The following is a 22078-nucleotide window of genomic DNA, read 5'->3' as shown; positions in this document are numbered from 1 at the left end:
CCAAGAGTCTTGAACTTGACTCATGCAGACAGGCAGGCCTCCCTTTATGAGCACTTTCACCTCCATCTGTAGTGGCAGATCTATGGAGTGGAATTGTGATCTCACCCTCTTGTGCTTCTAAACATGTTATAACATAGTCAATGAAACACAGATAGACATTCCTCTGGTATTCCCTGCTTTCAGCCAAGATCCATCTAACATTAGCTACAATATCCCTAGTACCACAGCCTTTTCTAAACCCAGCATACATTTCTGCAGTTCTCTGTTGATGTGCAGTTCCAGTCGTTTTGGGATGATCTTCAGCAGATTCTTGCTTGCATGTGATATTTATTATAATTTTTTATAATTTCCACACTGTTGGATCACCTTTCTTTGGAATGGGAACAAATATAGATCTCTTCCAGTCAGTTGGCTGGTAGAATACTCATCTAAAGTCCGAGTGAGACACCAGGAAAGTAAATTCATAACAACAGACTAAGCTTGCTGTCCCAGATCATTATTTTAAAGAAATTCATTTCCTTCCTTGAGGCGATCGTAGGAGTATGGTTGATATCCTAGGTTTGCTAGGCATCAAGGCTATCTCTAAAACCCCTGACTCTAGTTTTTCAGGAGAGGTAGGTCAAGCTCTGGAGGTGATCCATGAGGTGAGGAGTCTAGCCTGGCCTGTACCACAACCATCAGAGTAGACAGTATGATGGCCGCCTCACTCTACCAGTGACTGAGGCCCAGGGAATCCCTCATCTGCCCACCCCCAAGTTCCACCTTGTCATGTCCATCCTGCTGCTCTGTGTCTGCATTCACTGCTTTGTCTGCCACTTTGGATGGCATCCCAGTTGGACTTTTTACCTAGCTTCTGATTTGGTTTCCTTCTAAAGATTCTGTTTCTTGCATTACTAAACGCACTTCAGGCTCTAAAGTCGTGCACTAAAGAGTGGCTACACCCAGCAAATCAGTCTGACAGAGTGGACAAAGTCCTTCGGCCTCTAGATCCCGGGGCCTTTTGCTTGACCTTCACTGTAGGTCCTGGAAGACAAGGAGAGATCCTTCACCATTTGCTGCTGAGTCATGGCTAGCTGAGAAATCGATGTGTATAATCCTCTCTGAATCAGGACCTGGAAAGTGGCCAGAACTCCCTTTTCTTCTCATGTGTGTCCTTCTCTATATGTATCTGCTTTGCCTTTTTTTCTCTTTGCATACTGGCTTTCTGCACTTCTCAGTCCACAGAGGGACAGATGGGCACCACATGATTCCTAGGTTTTTATGTTATCATTTCACCTGCCATGAAATTTTTCAGTCTCTTGAATCTGGTTCTTAGTTGCCAGGAGAGGGAGCTCGAGTGACGTTCTCCAAAGACAGTTGCATCGCTATTACAAAGATGGTGCTTTGGAAGGGGGTTTGAATCAGTGAGAGAAAGATGGAAAACCTCCTTCCATGCAATTTACAGCTTCCCAAAACCCTGCTAGAGAGTCAGCTATAAGTTGCTTCAGTGGCAATCAGGTGGGGTTTTTGGTGGTTTGATTTTGTTTTAGTTGACAGCAGAAAAAAACCTGGCTTGGTTCAAGCATTGATCCATTCAGCTACCGGAAGCAGTACACCCATACATGCAAGGAGTCAGGAACATTTCACAGAGAAGAAGAAAGGCTAACAGGTAGCACAGGTCTTTCAAAAATCACTGTTGGGAGAGAATCCTTGGAGCCAATAGAAGTCAGGACAGCAGATTCCTGTGGGCCAAGCCAGGGCTTAGTGGAACGAGCTTCCCATCCAAGGCTCACTGGTGCAGGTGGACACTGCTGATGAAGTATCACCTGGACCCTTCCGTCAGTACACTCTTCCTGAGGTGAGGGGTCTTTGCTCTCATTCAGAAGAGTGGGGTTCCTACTTCTTCTGAAACAGATTACTGAGACTTCAGTATTTTTTTTTCCACTACCTCCTGGAACAGCAGCAAGTACTTGGACAATTGATGCCATTTGAACCCCGGGGGTGCAGGGGTTAAATGTTTGGGTGCTAACAGAAAGGTCAGGGTGCAGACTGCTTCTCTAGGCCGAAGATGTGGCAGTTCGCTTCCACGGCAATTTCAGCCTTGCCTGGTGTTAACGAGTAGAAAACTTATCTAAAATCCTTAGCGAGCATTTCTACTCTGTCCTCTAGGGCCACCATGAATCAGAATTCACTCAACAGTCATGGATTCCTGGAGGCACCTACAAATCAAATGTGTATCTGGTGGCTTAGTGGTAAGGAGTGACGCGACCAACCCAAAGGCACATAGTTCGAATCCCACAGCTGATCCAGGGGAGAGTCAGCTCCCGTTTACCGTCTCTGAAAATCCTCTGGAGGGTCCGCTATGAGTCTTTCCAATATGACAGCACCGAACAGCAATGTATGTCTAGAAAATGAGTGAGAGGAAGGTAGCCTTTCAGACCCACCTTGACTAGTCAGAATGCAACAAGCAGTACTCTGGCTGATTCCGCCTCAGTAGCACCAGCCACTCCCCTACTTCCTGGCACTGTAACCTTGGGCAAGTTACTCCACCTTCCAGGGCCTCTGCTTTAGCTGGGAATAATAATGGTACGTATTTCCAACATTGTGTGATTAAATGAGATAATAAACAGATACTGCATCCATCACCATCATCATCATCCTCATACTCCTCTACATCATCATCACTCCCATCATCCTCTTGTCCATCTTTCAGAACCGAGGTGTTTTACCTGGTTGCCAGCCTGTGTTCCCCATCTCTCCCATGAACTCTCAGTGTAGGAAGTTTCATATTTCCACTCCTCCCTTTCTATATATACCTGAGAGGGGACAGAGAAATGGCATTCCATTGACATATTCTGCTAAATTCCACATTTCCCCTGAATGATGCTGGGAAAGATGGCTGTGGTTCTAGAGTGACAAACCCCATACAAATCAGAAAAATCCAGTGGTTCCAGATCCAGTGGTTTACCGGATACCTCCAGTTGTTTATTTTTACATTTTCTGTCCATGGAATTTTGAATAACAAATCTACTCAAAGCTGAAGTGATCAGATAGTCCGTTTCCAGGTGCTGAAGATTTGCCCCTCTGTAGTGCATATGATGTTGTGTAGTGCATATGATGTGGGTTGCTGACGGAAATGTTAGCATTCTGACTTCACTAGAGAGGATGAGGCAGTCCCTCCTGTGCAGATTTGCATGGTAAGGGGTGTTGATGGGTCTGAATTGACTCGATAGTACTGGTGGGTGCAGACAGGATGTCAGCTTGCCCATCACAACCCAGCCCCATCTCTGCTAGGGGCTTTCCCTGGGGCAGCACAGCTCTAACCCTGCTGCTCCTAAAAGCTGGCTCTGGGCAAAAATTCACCATTGCTGTGCCCATCAGGGCCCAGAGTCAAGGCCCTAGACCTCAGATCAGTAGACTCGGACTCCCACAGTACACCCAAGAGTCTTGAACTTGACTCATGCAGACAGGCAGGCCTCCCTTTATGAGCACTTTCACCTCCATCTGTAGTGGCAGATCTATGGAGTGGAATTCTGATCTCACCCTCTTGTGCTTCTAAACATGTTATAATACTAGTACACATCCCCCTCACTGTGCTAAGTGAAAGCACTTGTTGGCATTTTCTACACCTCTTTAAGTTCCAGGCCATAAAAACTATCAGGAGAAGACCCCTATCAAGTAAACCACGGAGCCAGCAAACTTGAGAGGTAGGTCCACTTTGGGCCATCCTCAGCTAAAGAATTCTGTGCCCCCCCAATTTCATAAAAGTTAACCAACCTCATCTAGTGAACTGCAGGCAAATACCTCCAGGGCCTGGTGCTTCTGGAAGTAGAATGCCCAGGGCAGCTCCTACGTAGCACTAGACCCAACCATGCCACCCATTCTTTGGGTCTTTTGGTGGATGCCCATCGGAGATACCACCTTGTGTGATACTTCTAGCTCCCCCTCCATTGTGAAGGGCAGCATCTTACAAGGAGATGACCAGGAGCCTGAGCTTTAGAGTCAGGCAGACCTGAGTTCAAATCCTGGCTTAGAAGACCCATGCCTTGGTCAAGTAACTTCACATCACTGAGCCTCAGTTTCCTCAAATTGGGGGTGTTACAATTGCTTCAAAAAAGTTTTAATGAAATAATGACTATAATGTCCTGGCGCATATGAGCCACTCAATAACTAGTGACTCCTTGGTCAGTGATGCACTCCAGTGAACTGTGAGTAGTTACATTGCCCTGCCAGGCCAGTACATCTGGAACGTAAGGAGAGACTGCTTCCAAGGTCAGACTGGCTGGAAGGTCCAGGTGTAAAGCTATTCATTGATTGATGTCATTTCTTCCAAACACTGTTAAATATGCAGCCATGGACCATCACAAAAGGAGGGAAAATAAGGATGGAAAAAAGGTAGCAGCCCTCAGAGCAGTGTTAACTGGACCCTTTTCATGGGGCTCTGTGCTCTTGAGACAAAAGGATGGAGTCCCTCTTTCTACTAAGACTAAAATTATTGACTCCTCAAAATAACATTATTCAGGAGTGCTTGATCACTGCTTCCCAGCTTCCTAGATCAGCAGCAGGGCCTCAGGACTTTATGAAATATATGCCCCAAGATCCTCATGCCCTCTCTGAAGAACTACTGGTAATTGTCAACATCCCATGATCAACACAAACCATCCTGGGGGACCAGCAAGAATGACTCATAAGAAGAAAGGTGGAGGAGAAGGGCCAAAGGACCCAGCTCTGAGAAAGGAGGTTCTGAATCCTGCTCACGTGGAAGGAAGGTCTGAGTGGGGATCTGGAACAGGTGAAGAGATGCCCTCTGAGACATCCACCAAACCATGAGGGATGCTGTTGCAGACAGGACCATGGTCAGGTGCTCCCTGAACCATAGTTCTTTGTGGGAGAGGAGTGATCCTGGAGGCAGCCTCTTGCAGACTTCCCAAGCAGCATCACTGCTTAAATGCTGGATCATATGGAGATACAGAGCTGTGATATATTCAACAGCTGTCAGCTACTACTGTTGAGAAAGTCACTCACTGCATGCTAACCTGCTTTCATGAAGTAAGAAAGGAAAGTGGCAATTTGGCCAATGGTTTGGGCATTGGATACACCAAAGCATTTCTCTCCTGTGCCACAGCTTATAATAGGTGAGGGATCAGCAAATGAACATCATCTGACACACTGGAGGGGTAGTGGGGAAAGGGCAAAGACTTGTCACAGTAGAGGACTTGGGGAGCTGAGCGCACATCATGGCACTTCATCACCAAAAGAGACGTAACTGGTGGGGCAGAATCCTGGAGCAGGGCACCCTTGATGACTCCTCCCAGCCCCAAACCTAGTCTACTGTCAAGGGGAACAATAGACTCAAGATGGTTATACAGAGCAATTTCTAGTTGAAGAATGGAGAATCAGGGAGCCACACAGCTGCTCCTCAGAGGACCCTGAGCTCACTCAAGATAGGACACCCTGACTGCATTTCTTCCACAGGTGTCTAAAGACACAGCAACCTAGGAATGGAGACAGAGAACAGAGGGAGTATTTGGAAAAGAAGTCTAATTTTATAAGCTGCATTACATTGTTTTTTGGCCAATGGGCAAGACAAGTTTTAGTTCAAACACAGACCATGCTACAGAGGTGGAGAGAAGTGAACACAGGAAATGACTCTTTTAAGAGAGGATCAAGAGAAGAGAAGGATAAAAGTTCCCCTTAAATGCATTAAGTTTGCACCTTCCCCTGGAAAGACTCACTGCAAGTGAAAGAAAAAGCCAAATGTTTGATCCACACAGAGAGCCTGAGTACCAACTCTTCTCTGCAGGTGACTGCAGCAGGTCCTGGTTGCTTACTGGAGAATGGCTGGAGCCTGCACAGGACTCTGCCCAGTGGATGTTGCAAACAAAGGGATCTGGTTATGTTTTGGTAAATAATGAAACTGTGCCTGTTCCTTCCCCACCCAGGCTCAGGCCCACATGATTTCTATGATTCTCTATGTGTACTTTTAACATGGTCCTTTTGTGAGATATGTGGGCAAAGTGACATTTCAGCTTCACATAGTGGTAAATGGGCTTATCCAGTCTTTCATTCATTCCCTGGATCCTAGTAAATGGGTAAATATTCAATAATAAATTGAGGAAACCATTAACCTGGAGACCTGGGGCTCACAGGAGGCTGAAGAAATGTTGTGATCCCTGGTCTGGCCATTCTAGATGTGATCCAGACGTGCTTGCACCATGACTGAATTGAGAGTTGGGTGAGGGGTATTTCACTTGGCAGGGCTTCCCGAGCTAAGGACCACATAGACTGTAATGCTTTTGCCTCCTTTGGTAGCATTTACTATTTTCAGCATGTTGCTAAAATGCCACCTTTTCCCTCTGAAGCAGGGGACGTCTCTATGCCACCCTGGGGCCTAATTGGCGGGTTCCAGTTCGGAATTCTCCCAGAACTCGGAGCTGCGTTTACAGGTATGCATTCATTTACCCAGCAAGCAGTTATAGGATGCTTGTTGCATGCCAGACCTGTGTTCGAGGTGGCCCAGTGCAGTTTCTGCTTCGATGAGGCTACTTCTCCAGGAGAGACAGGAACAAAGCAAATAACCACACAAATACTAACTACCAGAAAGGAGATATGCGGTTCCCCAGGAGAGAGCAGTTATGTGTTATGTGTAATCGGGTCACCTATGACCCATAGCGATCCTATGTACAGCAGTTCTGAAGCCTGCCCTGTCCTGAGCCAGTCTCACTGATTCCGACACACCAGCTGCTATTGTCCCAGTTATACTATCAATCCTTCTCATCCAGGATCTTCCTCTCCTGCACTGTCCTTCCACCCTTCTGAGCATGGGTGTCTCCAAGGACTAGTTCCTCCTGGCCACATGCCCAAAGTATGTGAGACAGAGCTTCAAAATCCTTGCCTCCAGGGAGAAACTTGGTTTTACCCTCTCCAAGACAGACATACTTGTTTTCTTGGCAGTTGATGGTATGTTCAAGACTCTTCTCCAGCACAACAACTCAGAAGCATCAATTATTCTTCTGTCATCCTTAGTCATTGCCAAGCTCTCTGATGCAAAGCAAATAATTGCAAAGACCATGGCCTGGATTAGGGTGCACCTTAATCTCTAGACTGACATCATTGCTTTTTAATATTCTGGAGAGGTCCTGACAGTCAATTTTCCTGATGCAGTTTGTCTCTTGATTTACTGACTGCTGGTGCCAAGAGTGTTGATTGTGGAACTGAGCAAGCTGTAATTGTTAACAACCTCAATATCTTCCATCCTTGACCTTCTGCGGCAAGTGCTTCAGGTTCTCTTCATTTTCAGCAAGCAGGATTCTGTCATCTGCATAACATAGGTTGTTGACGAGTCTTCCTCCAATCCTTATGCCACATTTCTCCTCATAAAGCCCAGCCTCCTGAATGAAATGTTCTGTAAATAGGGAAAGCCTTCCTCACCTCCCTTGAAGGCAACTTGGAAAAGTTACAAGAATAACCAAATAATGGCTGGAGAAAAGTGGGACTGATAAGAATTCTTCTAGGCAAAAGAACAGCCTCTAGGGGCTCAGTATAAAAACAGGATGAGTTGATGAGTAAAGTCGATGTTGCAAGAAATGAGAAAGAAGAGATAGGTTCAGGAGAGGGCAGAGAGGTGAGCTGAAACTACACCCAAAAACAGTAGGAAGCCAATGGAGGGGGCTCACATGGGGGCTCCAAGAGGAGAAGGAAAAGAGGTGGCACAACTGAGTTATCCAGGCCATAGTGAGAGTGGATTCAGGAGTGCAAGAAGGGGCATGGCAGTCCTTCAAAGGGAAGATCCATTTTGGCCCAAGGTGAGGGTATTGGGATGGTCAAGACAGAGAATCGAGACATGTGTAGACTGTCAGGGCATGTTTAAAATACTTGAGATTGACTACGTTGTGAATGGTAGGAAAGAAATTAAAACCCCCAGGTTACAGGCTCAGGTAGAGGTGGAGGGAGGAAGAGCAGGCTTCAAGGAAAGAGCTGAATAGAAGTATGTGGGCACCATCCATGGTGCAGGAGCTTGTGTAGATCTGCAGCTTATGAGAGGGAGCAGGGCAGGCAAGCAGATTCCCAGAGGAGAGGGCAAGAAAAGAGCTGCAGCTGTGAAGGTGGCTGCTGGGCATAGTGGTGTGCCGTGCCCAGAACCTGGAGACTGAGAAGGTGTATAAGGTCAGCTACTCTCAGTGATGCCTGACTGATGGTCTCCCCGCAGTCCCACCGGCCCGTGCATCTGTACTCTGGGCAGTTCGGCAGCAGTGCCCACCATGGAGGGGCCTCTGAGAAGGAAAACCCTGCTCAAGGAGGGACGGAAGCCCGCGGTAAGCACGGGTGCACGTGTGCAGAGGGAGCACAAGCAGTGATGAGGAGGCCTGAGCTTCAGGGACCAGTCAGCCAGTCAGAGTTCTGGCCTTGGCTCTGCCACTGCGGGGGGCAGGGGGCGGGGAGGCATCTCATTTCCATTTCTGTAAATAATTTCACGTGCTTGGTGGCAGACCATGCATGATGGGCATGCAGGGAACAGAAGCTGTAATAGTTACATTAATTCTGTTGGAGTCTGGAGACACATGGGAGTTAGTGTGACTACATCTCCCCGAAAGTGTCATCAGCACAACCCCAGACACCTGAATGGCCCAAAATACGCCCAGTGCTTCATGGCATTTCCAGCTGTAGATTCTCTTCCTTCCTCTCAAGTGAGTATCCTAAAGTGAGTGGTGGAAGGATGGAGACAAAGAGTCGGGAGGCCTTTCTGGCTCCACCAGCAGGCCCCCAGCCCAGTCCAATGTAGGACACAATGTCACTGGCTCCATGAAGTCACCATGACAGTGTCTTAGCCCATTACAAAGCGGTCTCATGGCAAGTGACTAACATACTACCTACTGAGTTGGATCTACAGGCAGCATCTCCTCTCTCCAGCCCCTCCTTCTGCTTCTGCCCCTGCCCACAGAGGCAATTGGAGATAGTCACTCCTAATTAGTCCCACTAATGATGCCAGGGCCCTTGCCTAGGTGCCATCTCTGGATGCTCTTGAAGCCAGATGTGATGGCTCTGAGATGAGGAATATCACCCCAGCTCAGGATACTCTATCACTTGGGCCCAGATTGTCACAACGCATTCTTTAATGTGGGGCCTTGAATCTGGCTTGCTGCCCTGATGAAAAGATCTGATTGCCTCTCTTCATTTCCCAGAGTCTATGCCCAGTCATCACATGGCCAGAAAGAAATCATTTTCTTAAAGCTTTGTCTTCCTAACTGTTGGTTGACTCAAAAGCTAGTGGTGAAACTTATTCAGTGGGTCATAACCAATATTTCTTAATTGATAAAAGCAAAATGGAAAAGAACTGTGGAGTTAATTATACATGTTTAAAACAATCTAAATCTATTGCTGTGAGTTGATTTTAACCCAGAGCAATGCCATATGTATTTATACATGCACAGAGAAATTATACTGTTTCATGATATTTTTTTTTACTTTTACATACATACACACAGGGAGCTCTGGCAGTGTAATTCGTAGCATGTTGCACTACTAGTCCAATGGCTGCATGTCCAACAGTTTGAATCTACAGGCAAAAGATGAGCCCTTTCTTCCCATTAAGACAGCCTCAGACACCCCATGGAGGGTCCCTGTGAGTTGGATTCAGTTCTATGGCCATGAGGTTTTGAGCCATATATACACATATGTGTACAGAGTTGTGACATGAAGTGCATTTCTACCTGTGGATATCAGTCAACAATATCTTCCTACCACTGCTTCACCATCTGCAGGCATTACCATGCAACCCAGCATGAAGACAGCCTGTGTGTTGTGATGCACAGCTGTCTGCTCCTTATAAATTCAGTTGTTTCCTCCCAGGATGAGATATTTGCATCACATTTGCAGACCCAAAATGCCCATGGAGATGATTTACCCCAAACCAAGGAACAGAGAGCCTTCAAAGAGGGGATTCCAGCTTTCACCTCTAGAACGACAGGAACAATCCCTGCAGCTTTGCTCTTTGGGTGTTTCCCACCTTTAAAGACTTTGCAAATGCCCATCTTCAGTCTCCGTCAGAACATCTCACTGCAGGCATTTCAGTTCTTCAGCATGCCCTGATGCCACCTTAAACAAGGTGGAAATATAGAGGTCTCTGCGAGGTTTCCTGTGGTCATTTCCTCTAAGTAGAAGTTAGGGCTGAAAGGCTGATGAGCTCAGAGGGACCCATGAAAAGAAGTTTCTTCTTTAGGTCCTGGAAGAGAATGGCATCCAGAAGGGGTGGTTGAGGGCCAGGGAAGAGATGAGGTCTGCACTGCCATGAGTGAGGGCTGGGCACCCTTCTGCCCACATGTCTGGATCAGTAACCAGGCAGCCAGGGGCATCCGCCCCCTCCACTTGCACCCTTGTTATTCTACTCCCGTTTCCTCTGTAGCTATCTTCGTGGACCAGGTACTGGGTCATACTCTCAGGATCCACCCTCCTGTACTACGGAGCCAAGTCCTTGCGGGGCACAGACAGAAAACACGTAAGTCCTGGGTCTAAAGGGGGTCTCGAGGAGCTTCAGGAAGTGGGATGAGGTCAAGTGTGGGAGGAAAGTCTTGCCTGGCCCCAGTCTGCTTCCTGGAGAGGGCAGTGCAGAAAGGGTGTGAGCTTTGGCCTTCTGGATGTGTGGTTGCTCTCTTTTAGTATAAATCCACTCCTGGCAAAAAAGTCTCCATTACGGGCTGGATGGTGCAGCTGCCTGATGACCCCGAGCACCCTGATATCTTCCAGCTGAATAACCCTGACAAAGGTAGGCAGTGTGCTGGCACCTGTAAACTTTCTCAGCTCTTTTTCCTCTTCTGCTAAATATGCTTCCTGAAATGTTGGGAATTTTATAGGTGGCTGTGTTCCCTTTGCTTCTAGTTCTGATGTTCTCAGTGTCCCTTACTCCACAAAGGCTGCTAATGGTCAGTGTGTCCAGTGTGCGAGGTCTGTGGCATGTGGCTGCAAGAGTCCTTTTGGTGGCCTTGCTCCCAGAGCCTACCACTCCTGGGCTTGTAGCCGCAAGACCTTGGGGTAAATTTACGTTAGTGATGCAGTGACTGCATGACTACATGTGGCCTGGGAGATTTTAGAAACCTCAGATGCTGCCTGTGCTATGAGCCTCTGGCAGTATTCTTGTCAAAGGCCGAGCCAAGGAAAAAAAACAAAAACCCAAAAACAAAAAAACCCTTTCACAAAGGCTTTATGAGCTCTGATATGGCAGTAATTTCCCTCAGCTCTCTTCCCCTTCCTCCTGCTGTCATCTTTCCCCATGACCTTGCTAAGAAGGAGGAGGTAGTTCTGGGCATCATTTTGTCCAGGAGCTTTAATCTGCATTAATATTCAGACTAGGCCATGGCTAGACTTCTCAGTAAGCCCATAACATATTTAAAACAAACAGCGTGGTTGCCATCCAAGCAGATATATGCACACCCATGTTTATTGCAGCTTTGTTTACAATAGCAAAGAGTTGAAAGCAGCCTAAGGGCCCATCAACCAACGAATGGATAGAGAAGCTGTGGTACATCCACACAATGGAATACTACACAGCATTGAAAAATAAGGAACTCATGCAATATTATTCAAAGTGGGTGACCCTGGAGGACATTATGCTGAGTGAGATATCTCAGTCACAGGGGGACAAATACTGCATGGTGCCACTGTTGTAGAATGGGTCTGACATCAGGGTGGGGGTATGACAGAAAAAAACTGGATAAATTATGTATATTGTATTGAAACAGGTGAGGGAAAGAATAGATTAGAAGTGATATAAGATTGAGTATTATGGTTAGCACAGGAATCCAGAATTAAGGTTGCATAGAGAAGTGTACTCGGGGTGGGGGGTGGGGGGAAGGGACGTGGGAATTGTATACTAATGAAGGAATTTTTTTCTTTTTCTCTCTCTTCGGAGGGGGAAGCGAGCTGGTGGGGAGGGGTGGGCAGGGAGAAAATTGCAGCAATGAATGAATGGAAATCCAAAACCTTTGTAAAAAAAACAAAACAAAACAAACAACGTGGTTTCAACCTTTGGTTCCAGCCAGGTAATTTGCTGAGGCTCTCCCCACTCATCTCCGTACTTTAACAGGAACATTCTAACATAAGGTTCATGTATATACAGATAATTTAAGGATCTTGTTAAAATACAGATTTGGATTCAATAAATCTACAGCAGGATCAAGAGGCTGCATTTCTCACATGTTCTCAGGTGATCCAGATGATGGCTGCTGATCAAGAGACCACACTTTGAGTGTCAAAGCTCTAATGTTCTTAGTTGCAAAAGGAAAACAACGATTCCAGTTTGCCTTAAAAAGCCCAGGGAATGGGGAAGAGAGAGAGAAGCCTCCACTCAGAGTCTGAGTGCTTGAACCCACTTGTCAGTAGAGTGGACTATGATTTTTGTTTATTCTTTGGCACTGTGGGCCAAAATTAGAGGTGATTTCTTTAGAAAATAAAGGTTTTGCTTACATGAGCTTGCTCTGGTGGCTAGTGGCAAGAAGTTGCACTGCAGTCCTAATCCCCAAAGGCATGTGGTTCAAACCCAACAGCTTCTCCATAGAAGAAGGATGGACCATCTTCTCTCGTGCAATTTACTTCCTCTGAAAACCCACTGGAGGGTTAGTTACAAGTTGGTTCTCACTCGGTAGCACACAACATAATCATAGAAACCACACAGTATTTTGGGGCTTTCATGCAAAGGAAAACACTGTCCCTAAGCAGAGGGAAATGTGATACAGGGGGCAAGTAGAATCCATGGATTGAGGGTCAAAAAGTCCATAAACTTGAATGGGGAAATGACTGCTTGGTTTTCAGTAGCCTCTAATTCCTTTGACAAATTGCATTGGGGAAGTCTGCTGTCAGGGACCTCTCCGGAGTGCTGATGAGCAATGATGTCAGTCTAGAGATTAAGGTGTGCCTGATCCAGGCCATGGTCTTCACAGTTACTTGTTTTACATCAAAGAGCTGGACAATGACAAAGGATGACAGAAAAAGAATTGATGCCTTTGAGTTGTGGTGCTAGAGAAGAGCCTTGAACATACCAGAGACCACCAAGAGAACAAATAAATCTATCTTGGAGTGAATCCAAGTTTCTCCTTGGAGGCAAAGATTTTGAAGCTCTGTCTCACATAACTTTGGGCATGTTGCCAGGAGGGACCAGTCCTTGGAGAAGGACATCATGCTTGGAAGGGTGGAGGGACGGCACAAAAGAGTAAGACCCCAGATGAGATGGATTGACACAGTAACTGCGACAGTGGCGTTTCGTGTGTTGGAGTCAGTGAGACTGGCTCCGGATAGGGCTGGGTTCAGAACTGTTGTACACAGGGTCACTATGGGTCATGGGTGATTCAATGGCTCATAACAACAACAACAACTAACACCTTCAGTCATTGTTGTAGGCATCAAACTTATAAAAACTTTAGCAGTGTCTGATTTTAATTTCCAAGAGAAATCACAGATGTTCTCATACCACATGTTACAGGAATTTCAGAAAGTCATCTATGCACATCACTTCAAAATTACAGTATAGTAGCAGACCTGCCACTAGATCTAATTAGTATTGTTGTTGTGTGCCTTCTAGCCAGAAAGGACCCATTCCTGACCCTCCAGTGAGTTTTCAGAGGCTGTTAATTGCTTTAGAGAAGACTGCCCATCATTCTCCCATAAAGTGGCTGATGGATTTGAACCACATACTTTTGGGATTGCAGTGCAGTTTCTTCCCACTAGGCCACTGCAGCACATATCATTATGTAATTAGTTTGGATTTTAATAATCTTATAACTATATTTCAGTATTATTATTATTAATTTCTTTTAAAAACATGATTCTGAAAGGGCGCCCACAGGTTTTGTCAAACTGTCAGATGTAGCCCTAGCCTCCAAAATAGCTGAGGGCTCCTGATCTCAAGAGGAAGCCCCTAGAGGGCAGGAAGCTGCCTCCTCCACAAGCCATGAGCTTGCCTTGGGCTGCTCTGATCTTCTGTATCTACCTATATTCATATTTTCCATAGCCCAGTCACAGGCTGATTCTCTCATGTGACACTCTTAACTAATTTTTTTTTTTTTTTTTACCTATCAGGCAATGTTTACAAGTTTCAGACTGGTTCCCGGTTTCATGCAATACTGTGGCACAAGCATTTGGATGACGCATGTAAAAGCAACAGGCCTCAGGTAAAGACACCAAAATTTTGCTTCTCACTTGAAATACCTTCTCCTACCCTTGGGACCTGAGCATGGTGGAAGTTCTGAGGATGACGCAAGACAGTGTGAGGTTTCTTTCTTGGTCATAGGGATCCTGACATCACGATGAGTCGTCGTCAACTTAATGGCGTCTATCACCAACAGCCACCACCATCCTTGGGACTAAAATAAGCAGGGATCCCTGATTCCCCCCTCACGACTCAACAGCTGTTGTCCCAGTTACCCTTTTTATCAGCCTTTTCCCATGAGACAAGTATCCCTTCCTCAGCTTAGAACTAAGCCCAGTTTCAGACCAGAACTTTTAATTTGGCATCTGTGTTTTTCCCACTAAATGAAACAACGCAGAACTATGCATTGTGGGACAGTTAGGCAGGTCTGATACCACCCCAGGGAGTAGGCTGCAGTGTTTATTTAGCTCATCCCTCCTAGATTTGATTTCATGGGAATATTCCAAACTGACCAAAGAGCCTTGTGGCTCATGTAAGTCTTAGAAACAATAGTAATAGCTAATTTATTGAGACTCAACCATGTGTCCGGTAAGGCTGCTAATGAATGCAGGGAGTTTCAGGTTTCTCAGGTGTTTGAACCAGTAAGATTTATACTGATATGGCCCCCTCTGGGCCTGGATCATTGTAGTCTCCCTGCCCCAACCACTCCTTCCCACTCCCTCTTTCTTAGCATTATGCTAAATGCTTTGCATGAAGGAATAAGCTATATCATCATAACATCCCTATGAAGTAAGTCTTACTTTCACCGCTTGACATTGAGGACCCTGAGGCTCAGAAAGTGGTGGACATTTATAGCTCCATCTCACATACTTTGGGCATGTGAACAGGAGGGACCAGTCACAGGAGAGGAAAACCCCAGACGAGATGGATTGATACAGTAACAGGGGCATTGGGGCTAGGTGTGTTGGAATCAGTGAGATTGGCGCAGGACAAGTCAGGCTTCAGAGCTGCTGTACATAGGGTCACCATGGGTCACAGGCAACTTGATGGCACATAACAATGACAACAGAGTTAGTGTCTTAGTTATCTAGTTTCTAAGTAAGTTACTTGTGACATACAGAACTACCACAAACAGAAATGTTATCTTACAGTTTAGGAAGCTGGAAGTCCAAATTCACTGCCATCACTGTCTGTATTGGTTCTGGAGGGAAGTCCTTGTTTCTTTCAACTTCTATAGACCCAGCATGTGTTCTCACCCTCCCCAGTGCCAAGGAACTTTACAGCAAAGAGACGCAGTTACAAAAGGATGAGCTCCACTCTTCATGTTCTTTCTTGGTGGCAGTGAAGTCTCTCCCTCAGCTTGAGCTCTTCCCCTTTTATCTCTTATGAAGTAAAAGGTATCTCAGGCCATGGCCTAGGAACACTCCCCTTACATAAGATCAGGGTTGGGATGGGTTTAAGGGGTATTGTATTCCATCCTCCATCCCTCGGTCCTCTTACAATGACTTGATTAGCCCGTGGGGATGATTGCATAGCTTCCACATTATATCATTACATAACTATATTTTCTAACTTAAATTCAGTGCCATCAAGTCAGAGCTGAGTCATAACTGACCCTCCACTGGGTTTCTGAGACTGTAAATCATACAGGGAAGAGATTGCCCATTTTTGCCTGTGGAGCCACTGGTGGATTGGAATTTCCAGAGGGCACAGCCTGTGCAGTAGCAGCACCACTCCCTGCAGACTCATGTTGTTCTGCATCATTGAGTCAGAATGGACCCGCAGCTGACCCTACAGTGGACTTTCAAAAGCAGTAAATTGCACAAGAGGAGGTCGCCTATCTTCCTCCCAAGGCTGCACAATTAAATCTATGTTAGCGAATCTCTAACCCAGGTCTGCTTAACTCCTGATTCTGTATTTGTTACCACTGAGCTCTTTCACCTCCGTTTTGTTCTTTGAAAACCCTGGAGCTTTCTCAGGCTTCTGCTGTTGGGCTATCAGCCTAGCATCACAGTCATGGCTGTCCAGACGTGTGAGAAATGGCTTTCTACCCTCCGCACAGAAGGGCACAGACTGGACCTGCATGCTCCCCCTCGTAGGCAAGTGGGCAGCATTTGAGCTACTGGTGCTGGTTCTGGTCCTCTGTCCCTGTATTCCGTGTCCATGTTCCACAGGGACCAGCCAGAGATGCATGGGGAAGTTGGGTCCCCCTTAATCAGACTGAGAGAAGCACAAGTTGTTGTTGTTATGTGCCCTCGAGTGAACTTTGACTCATAGCGACCCCAGCACCATACCTCTGAACCCTGGCCTATCCTGAGCGAGCCAGTCTTACTATCTCTGACACACTTACTCCTATTACTCTAGTTATTGTGTCAGTCCATTCTATTCAGGTCTTCCTCTCCTACGCTGTCTCTCAATGACCCACCCAAGCGTGATATCCTTTTCCAAAGACTGGTCCCTCCTGGCTACATGCCCAAAGTATGTGAGATGGAGTCTCAAAATTCTTGCATCCAAGGAGCATCCATGTCACCTTCTCCAGGACAAACCTGTTAGTTCTCTTAGCAGTCCATTGTATGTTCAATATGCTTCTCCAGGACCACAACTCAAAGGCATCAGTTCTTCAGACCATCCTTGACAGTGACTATCCTTGGTCATTGTCCTGCTCTCTAATACATAGAAAGTAATTGCAAAGACTATGGCCTGAGTCAGGTGCACCTTGGTCTCTAGACTGACATCTCTGGTCTTCAGCACTCAGGAGAGGTCCCTGACAGCAAAGTTTCCTATTGCACAAGGGAAGCACACCAACAGGAGTAAATGTGGCAGCTTCAGGTGGCAGTTGAAAGTATGAGTCATCTTAATGCAGGCAGCTACTCTGAGGGCTAGGGGAACCTCAGCAAAGGCAAGTTCACACTAGCATTTGGATGTGTACGTATAGGGTTTCCAATAGTGCAAGTAATGGCACAATCAAAGAAGTTACTGCCTCTCAAACAGGTTCTTGTGTACTAGAGGGAGGTCTCTAGTGGCACATCCCAAGACCGTGGCCTTAGCGTAGTTCTGTTCAGGCTTTCCATCTGTAACACGAGTGATGACATACATGACAAGCTGATCAAAATTTTAGAGGGTAAGAAGCTAGGAAATAGAAATAACAGATTAAAAGACAAAATCAGGATCCAGAAAATCCTCAACAAGTTAGAATAGGACAAGACAAACATAGGGATAAACTTGAAGCACCACAAGGAAGCTCAAAATAAGTTATAAGTGAGTCCCTTGGAGACTCAAGGGCTATACTTGAGCACATACAAAGGATACATATTTAAGAATGTTCAGGGTACCATCATTATTCATAAAAATAAGCCTAGAAACCACTTCAATGATCATCAATGGATCCCACAGCTGTATATGATTTCAGGAACTAAAGAAAGCTCTTATTTGTATTAAAATGCATATCCATATTTAATGTATTTAAATTTACATTGTTGTTGTTATGTGCTGTCGAGTCACTTGCGACTCATAGCGACCCTATGTACAACATATGTATATGTAAATTTACATATACATATAAAATTTCTAAAATTTAAATCTAAGAAAACATATACTTTTATAAGAAACTATACTTCTGTAGTTACCAGAGTGCATATTTTTTATATTAAACAAATACAATTGCCTGCCTACATGATGGGAAGACTACAGGTTTTGGTCAGTATTCATTTCCAGTTGATCCAAAGTGAACAAAATACTGAGGCTTGAATGAGGCTGGTGCCACTTCAGGGTGTGTTAACAGAGGACCAGTGTCCTACCCTCTACACTGCTCACACTAAGGCCGGGCCCCTTGTTAGCTCTGAGTGACTGTAAGAGCACAGCTCAGCACACTGGAGCTTATGAACTCTGTGATGGCCCTCGTGGCCTGTGCACTGGAGGCCATGTGGCTTCGAGTCTGACAGGGACTTACAGCCATGAGGTGGTGGAGTTAGGGGACAGCTGTGTGGTACTGCTTACAGTTGTCCTATGGAAGAGCCACTGCTCTTTACCACAGGGGAGAGAGGCAGGGCCTGGATTCATAACCTTGCATCTGAGTGGGTCCCTGCAAGGAGCAGGGATGGAAGCCCCGGCAGGAGCCCACTGTGTCTCTGGCAGCAGTTCTACAACAGATAGCAAGTGACTAGGTTAAACCAGTTTGGCAGAGCACCCGGTATTTGATCTGGATAATTGAATTGAATTTCATGAATTGGCAAATGCAAGACCAAGAAAAGTTTTCCAACTTTTAAGTGGGGTTATTTTTTTTTTCAATTTTAGACCCAAGGAAAGGGAATATTTTAGTTTTTCTAATTTTTGTGTTTCTAGTTTACCACATATTCCCATTATATGCTATATGCAATGATGAAACATTGACAAAATCTAAATATTCTCTAGTAGAGTCTTTCAGTATATCACAGAATATTTTATAATAGGATCCAAGGCAGGTATAATAAAGGGAATTACAGATATGCATCTATTCACATGAAAAATATTGACTAAGAAGATTCATTCTATTTTAATATTTAAAAATTTTTTTATTAACCCTGTATTGATGAAAGCATTATTCCTAATGTATAAGATAGAAACAGTACCAAGAAAACAAATACTCAAGTGCCCACCTCCCAGCCTAAGCAGAAGCTCCCAAGGGCCTCCTCTAGGTCCCCCAAATGCACTGAGTTGTTTCTAACAGTCACCCTTCTAGGACGGAGTAGAACTTCCCTGACAGGGTTCCAAGGCTGTAAATCTACATGGGAGCAAAGATTAGCAGCTGAATACAACCGCTATCTCCCAGCTCTCCTTTCTCCCCCAGGTAACCTTCCCACCCCTGCCTCCCCCACGAACCACCCTCTGGATTTGTTTGTTTGCTACTCTTACTTTCCTTTATTATTTCAGCATGTATATTTAATGACTTAAACAATTGCCAGGTGCATTTTATTTTTTATTTTATATTGGTTTGCTTACAAAGTTCATATACATTGTGTTTCACACTATTCTTCATATTGTGTTTCATATAATCATTCTTATGCATTCTGCTTTATAAAATCAATCACCATTGGACCTTGCCCATCATTACCCAGTCTTTTCAGGTCCCCTCTGGATCCTTTTTTTTTTTTTTTTTACAAATAGAACCATAACTCTGTATTATCTTCTGTGACCTTCTTTTCTCCTGAAATGTATTCCTAAGGCTCGGCTGTGTTAATTCATGTAGCAGGCATTCATTTATTTGCCCTGTTTTTATTTTGTTTCCCTATCAGTTCTTCTATCGGTGAAGCCAAGAATGGTTTTCTGCTTTTTTGTCATTTTGAACATTACTGCTGTGCCCTTCCTTATATGTCTCCAAACAAAGAGAAAGATTTTTACAATTCATCATTTTAACCAAATTGATGCCAAGATGGATTTGTTTTCTTATTAAATTACTTCTGACCAAATATCCTGAATCCTAGGGCATACTGGGCAAGAGTCCCAAGGCTGGGAATGTGTTGGTAGTTCGGAAGGGAGAGGGAAGCAGGTGGAGCTTAGGACTGGTGTCTTACCCTCCTCCTGTAAACGGGTCTGGGGGCTGCAGAGCTATGGGAAGGCCTTCGAGTTCCTGATAATCCAGCACTTAGTCCTCCTGTGCTCCCACTGTCAGTTCCCGCCATCCTTTAACTCTCAGGCATTTCCGGTTGGTTCCTCCCCCAGAGGCACATGCCTTGTTTCTTTGTATTTTGTCTCTGTCTTACCTCAAGTCCAGATTGGTTTTGACCAAAGGGTAATAATAGTTAAGAATGTGTATGTACTCTGGTGTCACTTGCTGTGCACGTAACCTAAGCCTCAGTTTCCTCATCTTTATAACAGAGATCATTCCAATAATGCCTCAGGGGGTTGTTATGACTCAAGGACACTGTGCATACAAGGTGCTCAGAACTGTGCCTGTCACACAGTGATCATTAAACAAATGGTTTTGATGACCATTAGGATTCTCATACCCCTTCTCCACCTGAAAGGCTCATCCTCAGACTGAGAAAGGTCTGGCCCCTTCGCTTAGGTGCTTCCCCTAAGGAAAGGTAGAACTTTGACGGAGGCTGAGCCTTTTTTTTTCCTTAGGTACCTGCAAACCTTATGTCATTTGAATAAGTCTCCGCGGGACTTGGCATGACGTCAGAGGCTTCTGGAGTCCCAGTCTGGGCCTGGTGAAGAACAAGCCCTGGGCACAGGCTGTTGGCCAAGCTGCTGGGAAAGTCACAGCTGCTCAGACTTAAGGGGACGCGGCCTGTGGCCTCACAGTCCCAGAGGACTCCGCTGGTGTGGGATCCACCTTCCGGCCCCAGTGACTCTCATGATCCTCATTCTGCAGCGCCCCCTCTGGGGCAGTGGTTGGACCCCAAACCATACACCACCCCCACCCTCTGGGCCCTCCTCTATGAGCTGCTTCTAAGACTAGAGAGCATTTAGCCCATGTTGGGTCCCCAGTGCTCTCTACTGCACAAAGGAGTGGACAGTGGTGACCTGCATGAAGGGCCAGGGAGAAGGACCAGACTGTGGACCAGGCTGTGGAACAGGCTTTTTACACCCCAAGTGCACGGGGTCGCTTACCCACAGGGCTGCCTCAGATTTTGTACAACCTCCGAAGCGTCCTCTGCGTGTGCGTGCTGTATACGTGTGAGTGCGAGCGAGTGTGAGCTCTTTGAGAAACATGCATTTTGGCACAAGACTTGTGACATCACACACTTCATACTCATTGAGGCCCTGCTTTCACCTTAAGTTCTAGCCTTGTCCACAAGGAAGGTCAGAGCGAGAGCCCAGATCATTTCTATGTTAAGGATCCCTTGTGTTCTTTTACTGTAAACAAACAATGCCTTAAATTGTGTCTTGTTTTCTGTTCCTATGGGTGCTATTCATCTGGAAGGCCTACTCCCTGGGCCCTCTGGGTCCCTTCTCGGCCTTGTCACTGTCAGCCCTTTCAAGGCCGGGCCCAGTTTCAGGACTGTGGACTGCGCCCTAGCCTGCTAGTTTCCTCCCATCTCCTTGCCCTGGCAAGGAGGCCCTTCTCTTCCCACCCCCTTCCATCAAGCTAAACCAGGAAGTTGTGAATTTTCTCCAGCTCCATCTGAAGCAGCTGATAGGCTGCCAGGCTCACCATAAATGGCTACACAGAAGCTACTTTGCATCAACTAGTCCTTGCAGGGCCAGATTTCTGTTCCCTTCATCTCACCCATTTGCCTCCACTGCCAGGGCAGGCCCCACTGGGAGTCCTAAGAATGCTGAGGAGCTGAGTGACACTGAAGCCTTAAGCTCCTCCAGTCTTGCCCCCACATGCCCCAAGCACAGTTACCAGCAAGTTCTCCATCGTCCAAGTCTGTGGGCACAATGGCTAATAACCATGGTAACAGGATAGCAAGCCCTGGGGAGTGAATGGTCTAAACTCTACATTCAGTTAAAAGCTCTCCACATGAACAATGACATTTAACTCTCTTGTCATAATGTACAGTGACTTTTATTTTACAAAGATATATTTTTATTCATAATGATAATTTACTCTATCACCATGGCTCTTCTCTCTTTTTTAATTTGGCTGACCTGATTCTGCAAAAGGAAACTGTTAAATATTTTCGGAAATAAACGAACTTTCTGTGGGGTCCTTATACTTATCATGGTTCAGAGCTCACACTGACTGGGCATCAGACTATCTTTAAGAATTTTTTTAATAAGATGCTTCAGAACAACACCTAAACCAGTAAACTCATAATACGTCAGTTGGAAAACTGCCAAAGAACTGTCCACTGTATTTTGATCAAATGATGACAATGTTTATTAACACGTGAGTGAATGGGAAAGGTTCTAAAATAGTTGTTACCAGGGTGTTATTTTGTGAGTAAACCTTACTGTGCTAAAGAACTCTGCTTTTGAGCAAAGTTTCAAGTTCTAGGAAAAAAGTCAGATGGTAAAGTTGATACCATGAAACCT

The 22078-nt window shown here is 45.6% G+C and overlaps 1 protein-coding gene across 1 annotated transcript in view; it reads left to right on the top strand.

The window, feature by feature from the left end:
- Nucleotides 1-20248, top strand: part of RALGPS1 (Ral GEF with PH domain and SH3 binding motif 1) — a 460947-nt gene extending 440699 nt beyond the window's left edge. Inside the window, exons 14-18 of the mRNA XM_006892619.1 lie at nt 8189-8294; nt 10382-10474; nt 10636-10741; nt 14047-14138; nt 20219-20248. Coding sequence (XP_006892681.1) covers nt 8189-8294; nt 10382-10474; nt 10636-10741; nt 14047-14138; nt 20219-20248 — 427 coding nt within the window. The remainder of the gene's footprint in view (nt 1-8188; nt 8295-10381; nt 10475-10635; nt 10742-14046; nt 14139-20218) is intronic.
- Nucleotides 20249-22078: the final 1830 nt, after the last annotated feature.

This window comes from Elephantulus edwardii, unplaced genomic scaffold, assembly GCF_000299155.1.
Source record: "Elephantulus edwardii isolate Elephantulus edwardi_28Jun2011 unplaced genomic scaffold, EleEdw1.0 scaffold00116, whole genome shotgun sequence".
NCBI classification, from domain to species: domain Eukaryota; kingdom Metazoa; phylum Chordata; class Mammalia; order Macroscelidea; family Macroscelididae; genus Elephantulus; species Elephantulus edwardii.
Note: the sequence above shows the minus strand (reverse complement) of the source record. Positions and strands in the feature narration are given on the sequence as shown.